Source organism: Alnus glutinosa, chromosome 14 (genome assembly GCF_958979055.1).
Source record: "Alnus glutinosa chromosome 14, dhAlnGlut1.1, whole genome shotgun sequence".
In the NCBI taxonomy this organism is placed as follows: domain Eukaryota; kingdom Viridiplantae; phylum Streptophyta; class Magnoliopsida; order Fagales; family Betulaceae; genus Alnus; species Alnus glutinosa.
The window spans coordinates 18,999,998-19,016,226 of record NC_084899.1 but is presented as its reverse complement, the minus strand read 5'-3'; the positions used below and the strand labels follow the sequence as shown (position 1 = coordinate 19,016,226).

The 16,229-nt window shown below is 38.8% G+C and overlaps 1 protein-coding gene across 1 annotated transcript; it reads left to right on the top strand.

The window, feature by feature from the left end:
* Window positions 1–12,831: 12,831 nt before the first annotated feature.
* On the top strand, window positions 12,832–14,907 carry LOC133857492 (cytochrome P450 71AU50-like). The gene is made up of 2 exons (XM_062292760.1): window positions 12,832–13,826; window positions 13,917–14,907. The coding sequence occupies exons 1-2, from the start codon at window positions 12,939–12,941 to the stop codon at window positions 14,529–14,531; spliced, it is 1,503 nt and encodes a 500-aa protein (XP_062148744.1). The 5' UTR covers window positions 12,832–12,938; the 3' UTR covers window positions 14,532–14,907.
* Window positions 14,908–16,229: the final 1,322 nt, after the last annotated feature.

The window sequence follows — 16,229 nt, the reverse complement described above, 5'->3', positions numbered from 1 at the left end:
TTCGAGGATGCCAGAACCTATATAGACTAATCAAATCGCAATACTCAAAAGCTGCCTTCTGTCTATTACCTGATAGACTTATATACTGCCCAGAACCAGGTATTACGAAACGCATATAAAAAGCCTATAAAACGACTAGGTTGAAAGAAGACAAAAACGACTAAGCATAACATATAAAACGCACTACAGCAGTGCTCCAAAACGCAACCGTTTAGCATTAGAGGGGTTGAACCCAGTTGGCTCCCAACTCTCCAAGGTTCCATCCGCATGCTGCCACTTATCCCCTTATTCTCTAAGTCTGATCCACGACTTCTCACTTCAATTCCAAGCTTCCACCTTTCAATCTATCTCCTAAAACTCTCCCAAGGCTCCACCGACAAGCCTCAGGGATATACCGGTGACAACTTATCTGATGGGTCGAGCCAAAACTCATTGTACTAATCCTTCCGAGGGTTCTAGCAACCCATCCACCGTCAACCCTTTAGAGAAGGCCATCGAGCCCATGGTTCGTCACGGGGCTTCATGGTGTTCCGTGCTGACAAAAGACGACATGGCTAGTTTACGAGAGAAATATATCTTTGTCCTTTTATTTTTTTAAATACATTTTTGTTTATTTTTTTTAAAAAAATAAAAAATAAAAATTAACGACATCATGGTAAGAAGCATTAAAAAGAATCATGTGGAGAGCACGTGACTACTTTTTCCTTTATTTTAATGCCAATTCTACACGGAGTACCTGATTGGACACAGGGTTGTAGTTTGAGGGGCTCAAATGTCACTTTTTAACTGTTAAGTACATTTTCTCTCCCTAAACTACTACCCTATTTGCACTTGCACTCCTAAATTACAAGTCACTCCAATTCTATTCCCTAAACTACCATTTTGTTTTGAGTAACCTCCAGAATCAGATTTAGGCATTAATATTATTGGAATTGAATCCGTCACACGTGAGTGGCATGTGATAATGAGAACTTTTTGTGTCAAGTTTACCCCCTATTGAATTAAAATTCACCATTTAGGATTAATTAACAAAAAAAAAAATCTAAAATATTGATAGAAGAAGTTAACAAACAGAGGGGGTGGCTCTACCAGAAAGATAACTTCATTGCCCTTCAATCCATACCCAGCTATTATTTGTGACGACCTTTTTTTTTTTTTTTTTTTTTTTTTTTTTTTTTGTATATACAAAATGGAATCGCATAGTGAAATGATGATTAGTCATTTAGCCAAGACATCGTACAAATCCCATAATATGTACCTTGTATATTAGAGAATGATATCTATGTAGCGGAAACATTATTGCAACGGAATTTAAAGGGAAAACTACAATTTACCCCCTGATGTTTACACCAATTTGCAATTTTAATGCCAATGTTTAGATTGCTTCAATTGCACCCTAGAAAGTTGCAAAAATTTACAATCCACCCCCTTCCGTCCAATTGCTCCATCTGATGAGATGAAAATGCACCCACGCGCTCGGCACGTGCCTGTTTTAGACAGAGGTGGACAAAAATGCCCTCATTTAAACGACACAGTTTTGTCCAAAAAACCCCAAAAAAATTCATCTAAACACTTTAGGCTTTCCCAAACCGTAGGATATGAACCTGAGACACGTGTCCCTCCTCATAGCCGTCCTCCTCTCTTTGTTTATTTTATGTTTAGAAATAGTTTTGTGTTTTCGTGTCATCCGGCTGCAGAAGCTTGAGCTTCTTCAATGGCGTCCCGTTCTCTCTAACAGGTTCACCATCTCTTCCAAGTTGTCTAGCTTAGCGGTGACGTGGAGGAGTGATTGGAAGACAAGATAGGTTTGGTCTCTGCCGCTTTTTGGTCGTCCCCTCGAACATGAAGCTCGTAGTCGTCGTCGAGAAGCTCGTTGGATGTCCCTGTTATTAGGGAATATAGTAATATACGCATATACTGGCCCTTTTTGAAAATCTGTGTCTATGTTATAATTAAACATTCATATAATAGTTGAAGGTATGGAACACAAGAGCTGTCGGGTTTTGCCATTGATGACATGGTGTTTCCATAAAACAGACGACTTCCAGGATTTCCAATGTGGAGAAACCACACTTTCTTTTCAGTCCCACCAGTAAGGAGAAAAAACGTGACATGTGTCTCATGGCATTTATAGACAGTGAGTACAAGTCTTTTATTAGCAACGTCGCGCCAATATTATCCGTAAGGAGCAAGAGCAAAGATAGCATTGTTGTAACCAAGGTATTCTCTCTCCTCCTCTGTTTATGTTGTGTAGAACAGGGGAGAACAGAGTGGTTGGGCGTTGACAATCTGAAGGAGTATGGTGGCTATCGAAACCATGACTTAGTTATTGTAAGCTTCCTAATTTCATGGATGACTCCAAGGATGACTAATTTTTGTAAAGAAATCATAAAATATAGAAGATATAAAAGCTTTCTTGGAGGCCTTTAACCACGCTAATCTATTGACATCTGAAATTTTATGTGCTAGTAAACGGCCACCCATCATTTCACTCTAATTTATAGCTTACCATAAAAGATGGTCAATGGAACTCGTCATGGAACTCATGCCCAACGGCTCTCTGCACGACTTGCTTCACGTTTCTGCCGCACCGCCAATGTGGCCCAAACGCATACAAATCGCCTGGGCGGTCTAGTTTCTTCACTAGGGGAATCCTTCGGTCATCCACAGGGATATCAAGTCAGACACAACCTGGTCGGTGAAGGGTAAAGGCACCACTGGGGTTCTGGACTAACGTTGAGGATTGAGGATTGGGGAGCTCGACCTCTTCCCAAAAACATACACACACACACACAGATATTAAGATTGTCCAGCGGTCGTCACAAAAACACGAACCTGCACTTGCTACTGTTTTTTTATTGTTGGACCTGCTACTGTTTTGCTTCTAAGCTTTGTATCTCTGCTTATTCCCCTCAGCCATGGAGAGTGCTTGTGCTTTGTCTGTGATCGTGGACACCAATGGCAATTTCCCATCACTGTAATACTCCAGCGCCGGTATGTACTGCGCCATGGACCCAATCACCCAGTCACCAAGTCACTGTTTTGTTATTGTTGAAGTGCTTGCTTTCATAAGATTATGGAGGTGCTTGCCTCCGCCTTCTCTAACGGCAAGGCCCAGCTTGAGATTGCAAAGAGACAGGCCATCGTCTACTCCTACGTGAAATAAACAGGTTTTAGTTTTAGAAATAAACGACTTTTTTTAAGGGTATTTTCGTCTGGTTCCTTTACTGGCAGTCACGTGCCGCGCACATGGGTACATTTCCGTCTCATCAGATAAAACAATTGGACAGAAGGGGTGGATTGCAAATTTTTGCAACTTTCTTTGGTGCAATTGAAGCAATCTAAACATTGGCACCAAAATTGCAAATTGGTGTAAACATCATGGGGGTAAATTGTAGTTTTCCCGAATTTAAATCTTATAAAACTACAAATGTTAATTACATCAACAGAGCCATAACATCATCATACAAAAAAAAGTCTACAAAATATGGATTACCCTCGAGTCCGTGACATACAACCGTCGCGATGTGCTTCAGTCAGAATATCCCAAATATAATGCTACTGGGTCATCATCTACACCCGCGGTACCTATAACCAAAACATCATCATTTACACGGTCATGATGGTAGCCACGTCTGTATAGGTGAAAGTGTGAGTTCACCAACTCAGTAGTACAATACTCACTAAGTTTTCGCATTGAACCAACTTTTCTTTCTCCTATCATTCGTTTATAATACCAGCTACCATTTATATAACACTCCCCTTTAATACGTACATTTCGTAGCTGATAAAGTAAACACTGATATTTCATAAACAAATCAAATCATACTACGCAGTTGTGATTATATACTACGCACCTACATATAAGCCCATCTACAACAAACTATTTTCCTTTACATACATACAAAATACTATACTTGTATACCAACTTTCCAACCTTTGGAAAATACAAGTATCCAAACACAATTAAGCTTAGTGCCTTTTAAACACCATATGCACTCTAGCCGTAATCATATGCATATGCTCTGTGTAACGTCCCATCCTAAATGTAAGGACGAACTGGAAATTTTTTCTCAATTATCCACCAAACGTTACTTCTAAATCTTTAAACAATTATCGCAGCGGAAAAATCTGAATAAATTTTGTCTTTGAATTGACAACATAAACATTCATGACACTAACCAGAGTATCTATATCATTATACAAGTTCTTTACATCTCAAATTGCTAATAAAATATACAAAACACTATAAATGAGGAGAGATTGACTTAGGCAAAGTCAGTGCCTCCAAGAGCACTACGAAAGAATCCCTTCGATGACCACTAGGCTCACACACGATCTATCGCACCCAACGCCTAAACTTGCAACAACAACAACAATGTCTACACAGTCGTGGTGTCAGTTACGTCAACACACATAGACACACACACACATACACACACATCATTTAGAGCTACTATAAAATTCCCAAAACATAGTATATTTCTCAGTGAGTAGAATACTCACTTTGGCTACTCGGTATTAAGCTTATCGATGGATTTCTAACCAACGCCTAGCAATGTATCACTGTATCAACATATTGCATGACACATTAGTATTTCTAACTCTAAACTCCCGAATAGCTCTTGAATTGCTCAAGGGCTATACTCATGGAAAACCCATAAAATTTCTAGGGATCCATTTGACAAACTAACAACAAATAAGACTAACCCATAAGATAATCTTAGGGTTAGATACTTAAAACCACAATTTAAATACTTAAACTAAAAGCTAAGGTTTTGCGACTATTAGTATTTTGGCCTTATTCTGTGTTTGGACAATATCACTTATGTGTAAAGATGCTGTAAACAGGGATTCCACTTTCAGATTCAGAGTGATGTCAAGATTAGAAGAAAATTCAAGTTCCTTGTCAGTCGTCCGGACGATGTGTCATCCCGTCCGGACGCCCATCTATCTATTGCTCCATCCGTCCGGACGTCTCCCCCTCATTGTCCGGACGCACACGCATCAGATATGGAAATTGCGTGTTGAAGTTTAGCCATCTGGACGCTCCTGCCCCATGGTTCGGACGCGCGAAGCCTGATATGGAAATTACTTGCGGCGGATGTGCGACCGTCCGGACGATCGAGCCATCCCGTCCGGACGATGTTCTTATACAGGAAAGATTTCTCCGCGGAATTTTCGGAAAAATCCTGTCGCACAGTTGTCCGTCCGGACGGCCATGGACCACCGTCCGGACGGCTCCTAGGTAAATTTTGCCTGACGCTCATTCTGACCCCCAGACTATAAATAGGGGTCCTTGGGTACTTAGAGCTGCAAGAATTCGGTGTGAATTCCATTAGAGCTCAAAGACGTGATATTTCCTCTGAAGCCGTTTTTCAAGTGTGTTGTACTGTAAACCGAAGTCTATCTTAGAGGTCAGCTCTAAGGTAAGGAGTTCCATTGAAGACCCTTTCAGGTAGGTGAACCTAGTTGGGAAGCATTCGTGTTGGGTTACACGTCAAAGATCAAGGTACGACCACTGCATCGGTACATGTGAGTGTTACTATCTTGTATCTAGCTATGCCTTCTGAATAGTGGAATTCCTGGGTTTGGCTGCCCTGGAGTGGTTTTTCTCTTAACTGAGTTTTCACTTCGTCAACAAAAATCTTTGTGTCATTGATGAGAATGTAAAATGTTATATTTTTCCCCTTAATATTTAATCTCTTATACTTATTTAATGCCTAAATGTACTAATTATTCTTATATTTTGATTTAGGATACAAATTGAGGCATTAAATGCAAAACAAGCTAATTGGGCAATTTTGGACAGTTTCGACATCAGTTCGTAATCTGGGAATAACTCTCTCATAAAAGCTCTGATTGAGATGATTCAAGATATTGTAGAACACCAAGAAAACGATCTACAACTTTCATGTTTGGCGTTTTGAGAGATACTGAATGTATCAAGGTCGAAATCGGGCTTGAAGTTGACGTTCTGATGCGGTTTAATTGCGGAAGTTTTCAGATATGGAAATTTCTTTACTTTGAGACTTTTCATAATCATCCAATCAATCCCAGCCAAGCCAAGCAATAAATACAAAGTCAAGCAAAAGGAAGAAAATGAAGGAAAAGATGTGTAGAGGATCAAGAAAATAAAGAAGAGATTTGTGGGGACCACGTGAAGAAGACAACATGAAAGGAGCATCTCTTTCCATACAAAGGAAATTGATTTTCTCTCCATACTTGGCTGATTTGTGGGGACTTAAACAAGGAAAGAATCAATAGAGCATGTGGCAACAAAAGTCCCCATTGAAAAAATCACCTTCCTAGTTATCCTAGCCTTTATTTTATGTTTAATACTTTCCTTAATAAATTAGATTTATGTATTGTTATTTTAGGATAGTATTTACAATATCTTTCTTTAGGAGATTTCCTAGGCTTCTAGCATATGGGATGAAACGTGTATAAAAGGGGAGAACCATGACACACAAGACATCTTCTATCTTCCATCTTCTTCCCTCTTCTCTAACTTCCTTGAGTTTTAGTCATGGCCCTACGTGGCTAAACTTTCATAATTGGTCGAAGGAAACGGAAGCCTCGGAATCAATAAAACTGTGAGATCTAATTTGTTTTTATTGTTCGATTTATGCTTTGAGTATCGGATGTTTTTCTATGTTTATTTTTATGATTGTCTCGTTTAATTACTAGGAGGCCTACTAGTGTATTACTTGTTGCAATCTATTGCTAGGTTGGATATCAAATCCGTAATTATTTAATCCCTCCAATCTACGAAGCAACTAAGATTTAATGATTTGTTGCTTCTCAGCGATTATTAAATCTTAGGAAGAACATCTGACGAAATTAAATGCAACCACTTGTGCTTGTGTTGTTTCGCTTCATCGATCTCTCTAGTTCTTAAGGCTGCTACTAGATTAAACCTATAGCGCTTGTCTTAGGTTGTTTAGTAGTTAGGGTTAATTAGAGCACTTGTCTTCTAATTAACTACGACTAAGGAGAGATAGGAAAACAGTTCCAACGGTGAATATTCAAAGCATGAATTGAAGATGGATTATACTTATTCTTTAATAAGGTAATTTCTTGTTTATTTATAACATTCATAGAATGAATTTCTCTGATTAAATATGATTGATAACAACACTCCTGCAGTTCTTGAGGCTCGACACCCTCTCTATAGGTTTGTCCTACAAAGAATCGTTCTATTGTGAGTGGTTTAATTTATGATTGATATATTTTTGCTTTAAAAATACCACATCACATACCTTTTTTCTTTTTCTTTTTTTTTCTTTTTTTTTTAATTTTTAATTTTTATTTTTATCTTGAGGGTATATAACAGTTGCTTCAAATACAATCGGTTCGTGAGGAATTTCTTCATGTACAGGCTCTGTAGCTTTTTCCAAAGTCCAGCAACAGTTTCTTCATCAGTAACTTCTCTCAAAATTTCATTTAAAAGAGACAACAAAATTGCACTGTGGGCCTTTTCTTCAAGTTTCGCATATTCCCAATATCTTCAATTACTTTAATACCAATTATTTCTTCGAATGGTTCTAAAATCTTCGCCAAGCCTTGTTGTCGTAACAAAGCCCGCATCTTGATTCGCTATAGACTGAAACTATTCTTACCATCAAACTTTTCTACTTCAAATTTTGCAGTAGCCATCCCGTAGAATAAAGATCCAAGCTCTGATACTAGTTTGTTGTGTAAGATTAAAATTCCAAGATCACCAAAGAAATAGAAAATTTTAGAATAGAGAATAACACAATCATATGAGACACCAAGATGTAAGTGGTTCGGCTTAGCAAGCCTACATCCACTAGCAGAAACGATTCATGAGAAATTAACTATCAAAAGAATGGAGGACAAAGGACAGTATAAAGAGAAAATCACTTAATCTCAATAGTCCCAATAAACTCTTATCTCACTCTCACATAAAAAAACAAAAAAAAAAAACAAAAAAACAAAAAGAACTAAATATAAAAGAGAAAACCTCTCTTAGATTCCTTACCTTTCGGCACACCAAAGAAAAATAATGAAAATACAAGTGAGACAAACTGATGTAACTTATCTCTCTCCCAAAGACAATGCCATCTTCACTACAGGTCTAGACTCTCTTATTCTTGTCCGTGTATATGGGTGTGTTTGGCAAATACTTGTGCAGAATAGAGTAGTGGGTTGTTAATTTTGAAATTAGTAAAAAGTGATGATGTGATATAAAGTAAAAATAATTTGTATAGAAAAGTGAAAAAAGTTTTGTATTGTAGTTAATTTTTTTTATTTGATTAGTAATAAAAAATTATTGATGTGATATAAAAAGTGGAAAAAGTTAAAATGTTTAGATGTTGATTATTATTGAAAAATGTTTTAAAAAAAAAAAGAGTCATAGCATATCCTGTATAGGCAAAGGCGTTGCCAAATAATGCCGCGGCCCAGTTTGGCAACCCTCTCTCATCCTCCTTTCCTTATTTTTACTTTTTTCAAAAAACATAAACTTTAAAATATTCTTAATTTTTTTATTTTTTATATCACAACTACAATTTTATATTATTATTTAAATAAAAAAATCAACTACAATACAATTTTTTTTTTCTTTTTTACTTTTTCATATAAATTCTTTTCACTTTATATTATATCAATCATTTTTTACTACCATTAAAAAAAAAAATATCTCCCATATATCTTTGATGCAGGACCCTTTTCGCACACCAATACAGGGGGGCCAAATAAACGTGGCTTCAATTTTAACAAAAGCCACTTTTTCACAAAGCTTCTGGAAGATGCTCAATAAATCAAGAGACAGTACAAACGTGTTACGTGTGTATACAATAATTCAGCCAACAACTTATGGGGCCCATGGTTTGGCTTCAGAAAATCAAGTCACCTACTTGACAGAAACTACATCAATTAAACGTTTACAGACACACAAACATGTTACATGGATATAAATCCTTTCAGCAAATTAAAAACCGATTAGAGAGGGAGCCTTTACCCAAGCAAGGCTCCCCTGCACGAGTGAATTCCTTGCTCAAGTGGGCTTTCCATTTTGGTAAAGCTTTCCTGTTCATACTGGATTTACCTTTTGAGCCACGTAACTCCCCTTGTCCCTGTTTGAAAAAAGCAGAGAACTGATTAGTGTATAACAATTGTGAAATTGTTATGCATTTTTATAGACACAAAAGTGAAATTCATGTGGTGAGTCTCATCACATAAGTCACACCCATATATCTACAAAAATGCACAACTATTATAATGATTCTTTTTCCAAAAAAGCATATGAAAAATAATGCTCCATTTTGACAGTAGAAGTACTGTCATAAAGCTCCAATTTTAGCCGCCTTTTTGGACTTTTGCCAATCCATTTACCCGTCATCTAAAAGCATTTCCAGCGGTTAAAGTAAATGTAACTCCTCAAAAACTATAAATATTTACTTTAGTTACTCATTTTTTTAACAACACTCAAACAATATTCTCTATTCTTTACTCTTCATTTTCTTAAAATATTGTTTTTTAATCTTTTTCTTTATTTTTTATTTTTTCACTTCTCCCTCTCACTCTCCGGTCTCCCCCAACCCGTCTCATTTCTTTGAGTATTCGGACCTTAGCAAAATGGAAGGAATCCCAATAGAGCCGAAGTCAAGCGATCGGCATAGTCGACGGAGCCAAGGATTTGCGATGAGGATCGGCAAACGTCGAGATGATTGGCGACGAGGAACCAAAACCTGGACAAGTCGAGGATCTGGCAGGCCCCAGCAGTGACGATGTAGAGATCGGATCCGATGGTGACAGCGTAGTCGATGGAGTCGTGGATTTTGGTGTGGGAGAGGAAGGCAACGGCGTGCTGGAGGTTGAACATCTTGCCGCAAAGCTTATTGAGCTTGGTGTCGACGAGGACAAGCTCATCGTCGAGGTCTTGGGTGAGACGACGACATTGTTAGGGACGAAGGAAAGAAGGGCAGCAGTGGTGGAGGAGAGGGAAGGGGTTGGTGGTGTTGACCAAGAGGGACGGAGGAAAGAAGGGCATCATGACGGAGAGTGACCGAGAGGGACGGAGAGGGAGAGTAGGAAAGTGAGAAAATATTAATAAAAAATTTTTGTAGTGTTGGAAAGTGAATTGCCTATTTACTGTTTATTGTTATGGAAAAATGGCTAAAAAGGCTAATCTACTGGAGACGGAAAAAAGGGGCCAAAATAGTCAAATTGGCTAAAATAGAGCATATGTTGGAGATGCTCTAAAGAGATTCAATTTAACAAAAGTTGAGTTGTCCTTTTCTCTGCAATTTCCATGTCATGTATAAATACTCTATAATTGCAGCTCAGACTGCCTGCACTACTTTAGACACCAGTGAGCTCAGCCATATATAACTCCGTCCGAATGAAACATGCCCACCATGGCTTGGACATGGACTATTGCCGCACTGCTCATGCTTGCTTATCTCCTGCGAGAATGGGCATGGAAAAGCAGTAGCTTTTCCAGCCGCTACCCTCACCCATATATCTACAAAAATGCACAACTATTATAATGATTCTTTTTCCAAAAAAGCATATGAAAAATAATGCTCCATTTTGACAGTAGTAGTACTGTCATAAAGCTCCAATTTTAGCCGCCTTTTTGGACTTTTGCCAATCCATTTACCCGTCATCTAAAAGCATTTCCAGCGGTTAAAGTAAATGTAACTCCTCAAAAACTATAAATATTTACTTTAGTTACTCATTTTTTTAACAACACTCAAACAATATTCTCTATTCTTTACTCTTCATTTTCTTAAAATATTGTTTTTTAATCTTTTTCTTTATTTTTTATTTTTTCACTTCTCCCTCTCACTCTCCGGTCTCCCCCAACCCGTCTCATTTCTTTGAGTATTCGGACCTTAGCAAAATGGAAGGAATCCCAATAGAGCCGAAGTCAAGCGATCGGCATAGTCGACGGAGCCAAGGATTTGCGATGAGGATCGGCAAACGTCGAGATGATTGGCGACGAGGAACCAAAACCTGGACAAGTCGAGGATCTGGCAGGCCCCAGCAGTGACGATGTAGAGATCGGATCCGATGGTGACAGCGTAGTCGATGGAGTCGTGGATTTTGGTGTGGGAGAGGAAGGCAACGGCGTGCTGGAGGTTGAACATCTTGCCGCAAAGCTTATTGAGCTTGGTGTCGACGAGGACAAGCTCATCGTCGAGGTCTTGGGTGAGACGACGACATTGTTAGGGACGAAGGAAAGAAGGGCAGCAGTGGTGGAGGAGAGGGAAGGGGTTGGTGGTGTTGACCAAGAGGGACGGAGGAAAGAAGGGCATCATGACGGAGAGTGACCGAGAGGGACGGAGAGGGAGAGTAGGAAAGTGAGAAAATATTAATAAAAAATTTTTGTAGTGTTGGAAAGTGAATTGCCTATTTACTGTTTATTGTTATGGAAAAATGGCTAAAAAGGCTAATCTACTGGAGACGGAAAAAAGGGGCCAAAATAGTCAAATTGGCTAAAATAGAGCATATGTTGGAGATGCTCTAAAGAGATTCAATTTAACAAAAGTTGAGTTGTCCTTTTCTCTGCAATTTCCATGTCATGTATAAATACTCTATAATTGCAGCTCAGACTGCCTGCACTACTTTAGACACCAGTGAGCTCAGCCATATATAACTCCGTCCGAATGAAACATGCCCACCATGGCTTGGACATGGACTATTGCCGCACTGCTCATGCTTGCTTATCTCCTGCGAGAATGGGCATGGAAAAGCAGTAGCTTTTCCAGCCGCTACCCTCACCCATATATCTACAAAAATGCACAACTATTATAATGATTCTTTTTCCAAAAAAGCATATGAAAAATAATGCTCCATTTTGACAGTAGTAGTACTGTCATAAAGCTCCAATTTTAGCCGCCTTTTTGGACTTTTGCCAATCCATTTACCCGTCATCTAAAAGCATTTCCAGCTGTTAAAGTAAATGTAACTCCTCAAAAACTATAAATATTTACTTTAGTTACTCATTTTTTTAACAACACTCAAACAATATTCTCTATTCTTTATTCTTCATTTTCTTAAAATATTGTTTTTTAATCTTTTTCATTATTTTTTATTTTTTCACTTCTCCCTCTCACTCTCCGGTCTCCCCCAACCCGTCTCATTTCTTTGAGTATTCGGACCTTAGCAAAATAGAAGGAATCCCAATAGAGCCGAAGTCAAGCGATCGGCATAGTCGACGGAGCCAAGGATTTGCGATGAGGATCGGCAAACGTCGAGATGATTGGCGACGAGGAACCAAAACCTGGACAAGTCGAGGATCTGGCAGGCCCCAGCAGTGACGATGTAGAGATCGGATCCAATGGTGACAGCGTAGTCAATGGAGTCGTGGATTTTAGTGTGGGAGAAGAAGGCAACGGCGTGCTGGAGGTTGAACATCTTGCCGCAAAGCTTATTGGGCTTGGTGTCGACGAGGACAAGCTCATCGTCGAGGTCTTGGGTGAGACGACGACATTGCTAGGGACGAAGGAAAGAAGGGCAGCAGTGGTGGAGGAGAGGGAAGGGGTTGGTGGTGTTGACCAAGAGGGACGGAGGAAAGAAGGGCATCATGACGGAGAGTGATCGAGAGGGACGGAGAGGGAGAGTAGGAAAGTGAGAAAATATTAATAAAAAAGTGAGAAAATATTAATAAAAAATTTTTGTAGTGTTGGAAAGTGAATTGCCTATTTACTGTTCATTGTTATGGAAAAATGGCTAAAAAGGCTAATCTACTGGAGACGGAAAAAAGGGGCCAAAATAGTCAAATTGGCTAAAATAGAGCATATGTTGGGGATGCTCTAAAGAGATTCAATTTAACAAAAGATGAGTTATCCTTTTCTCTGCAATTTCCATGTCATGTATAAATACTCTATAATTGCAGCTCAGACTGCCTGCACTACTTTAGACACCAGTGAGCTCGGCCATATATAACTCCGTCCGAATGAAACATGCCCACCATGGCTTGGACATGGACTATTGCCGCACTGCTCATGCTTGCTTATCTCCTGCGAGAATGGGCATGGAAAAGCAGTAGCAACAAGAAGAAATTACCTCCTGGTCCAAGAGGTTTCCCTCTCTTTGGGAACCTTCACCTGTTAGGGGAATTACCTCATCGCGATCTTCATCGACTTGCCCAAAAACATGGCCCCATCATGTACTTGCGCTTAGGCTTGGTGCCTGCCATTGTTGTCTCATCGCCTCAGGCTGCTGAGCAGTTCCTCAAAGCACATGACCTGGTGTTTGCAAGTAGACCACCTCTTGAGGCCTCAAAGCACATCTCTTATGAGCAAAAGAACATGTCCATGTCTCCATATGGCTCTTATTGGCGCAACATGCGTAAGATGTGCACCCTTGAATTGCTTAGCAACCATAAAATCAATGCTTTCAAATCCATGAGAAAAGAAGAGCTTGACCTATTGACTAGGTTTATTCAAGAGGCTGCCCGTGATTGTGTTGCTGTCGATCTCAGTGCCAAGGTTTCATCTCTCAGCGTGGATATGAGTTGCCGTATGGTGTTTGGGAAGAAGTACATGGATAAGGATATTGATGAGAGGGGATTCAAGGCTGTAATCCACGAAAGCATGCAACTGGGAGGAACTCCTAACCTCGGTGATTATATTCCTTTCATTAAGCCCCTTGACCTGCAGGGGCTGACACGACGAATGAAGGCTGTTAGTAAGATCATTGATAACTTTTTTGAGAAGATCATCGATGAGCATGTCCATTCACAGGACAAAAACAAGACCAAGGACTTCGTTGATGTCATGCTGAGCTTCATGGGATCTGAAGGATCTGAGTACCGTATTGAACGCTCCCATATCAAAGCCACAATTCTGGTAATTTATTATTCATACAACTTGCATTGTTTCAAATAGAGTATTAATTTTTTTTTTTTTTTTTTTCTGAGAATCATTTTCTTGTCATAGGACATGCTTGCGGGCTCAATGGACACAACAGGAACGGTAGTTGAGTGGGCACTGTCAGAACTAATGAAGCATCCGCGGGTAATGAAGAAAGCTCAAAAAGAGCTGGAAGATGTGGTGGGCTTGGAGAGGATGGTGGAGGAATCGGACTTGGATAGCTTGGAGTACTTGGACATGGTTTTGAAGGAAACCTTAAGGCTACATCCAATAGCACCATTGTTGCTACCTCATGAGGCCACGGAGGATTGCACTGTCCATGGTTTCCACATACCCAAGAAGTCTAGAGTGATAATAAACGCGTGGGCAATTGGGCGAGACCCTAGTGTTTGGAGTGATGCAGAGAAGTTCTTCCCGGAGAGATTTGTTGGGAGTAACATAGATGTCCGGGGACGTGACTTCCAACTTATCCCATTTGGCTCCGGTAGAAGAGGCTGCCCGGGGATGCAATTGGGTCTCACTGCGGTTCGGTTAGTAGTCGCACAACTTGTCCATTGCTTTGATTGGGAGCTTCCTAATAACATGCTGCCAACTGAATTGGACATGACTGAGGAGTTTGGTCTAGTAACTCCAAGAGCCAAGCATCTACTTGCGTTTCCTGCTTATCGCCTAGGCAAATGATTTAAATAAGTGTTCTTTCTTGTTTTCTTGTCTAAACTTATGTGCCCGTACAATGCCTGGATTTGCATGTAGTTGATGTAAATTATGTAATCCTAATATGTAAGGATTACATGTTTATATTAATCGCTATCTAATTTAAATAGGAGTAGTAGTTGAATAAGAGTCTAATCTAATGAGAGAAGACAAGTAGTAGTAGTTATTATCATTTAAAGTTCTCTTTGAATAACAGTCGGATTATTTAGCTAAAGGAATGTGATAGAAGTAATAAAACTCTATCTAGAATAAAGTTACACTTCTACGTGAGTTTGCTAGCCTAATTGTATATTTAATGAAACAGACTATGGAATAATATTATGTTGATTATTGTTATGTGAAATACAGTTTAATGTGTTTTTTGGGAGATCAAGCTTTCTCGAATTAGTCATTGGAGTTTGCGGTTCCCTAAAACGAGCCAATATATCATTTTCAATCTATCATTTCCTGTGTTTTGTATTAATTGGTTCGCTTCGATAGTTAACTTGTGTTTGCTAATTTTAATTATCACAACTCTTTAAGCTAGTGATATAAGACAGACTGTCGACTCCAAGTAATCCTCAGACACCGACGAACCCAGATTAACGATGGCTGTCGGTGGATCTAAAATATCATTAGGTTATTTTTTGATGTGTCAATTGTCAAAATGTTTAATGACCAAGAAGAAAAGAATAGACTATTGACATATTGTGATTTGGAAGATGTTTTGCACCATAACCTGTTCTAAATTTCTTGATTCATCTTCTTGAGGATTCTTTCATATATAGATTTCATTTGTCATCAAGTATTACCTTAGTTATTATATTTTTCACTAATATGGCTTTCCTTTGGCACCAAGTATTCTCATATTTTGCTTCCTCGTTTTATTTCCATTCTTAAGAGGATTTTATTGCCTTTGTAGCCTTAAGGTTTTCCTATATATATATGTTTGGAACAGTTGTATTGAAATAAACAGTTTTCTCCATCAATAATGTTGTCAAGTTATTCTATTAACGTTTGTGTTGATTGTATGTGTATTTAGAGCACGACTTTTCTTCCACGTTTTTCTTGCCGCTACGTCAGTTAGAATTTAGTTTCTTTACCCAAGGAAAAGAGCCGTGCTGAATAATTGAACCTCAATTTTATAAAACTCAAGTTGAGGTTTGTTTTTCTGTTTCTCTTAGACAACGATGTATGCACGTACGTTTTAAAGGTTTATAATTATAGGCGTCTTGTCCACAAGACGTGGTTATCCACATTCCACAATACCATAAAACAAGTAATTAAGAATATCAACATTGTTACATTAACGCTTAAGAGTAAATCTTGCTTCAATATAATATAAGAATATGTCAAATATCTAAGTAGGTTTAAAGATAAGAGGAATTCTGTTTGTAAACAATGTGAAACTCAATACGTACCCATAAATATCTTTTAAAATCATTTATTATATGTACATGAACTACAATCATTTCTTTTCAATATGGACCAAGCTGGTGATCCACCCCGAGACAAAAATGTGAAAGAGAAGTTTAAAAGGCATTTGCCATGGCCCATGGGAGGGCAGTGGGCATCCCTCTACAATCCGCATGTGCTTGTCGGTGGCAGAAATTAATGTGTAGAACATGCTATCATGAAGCTTATAGCTGCCAACTGATGATAATTAAAGCAACCCCAAGATTAAAA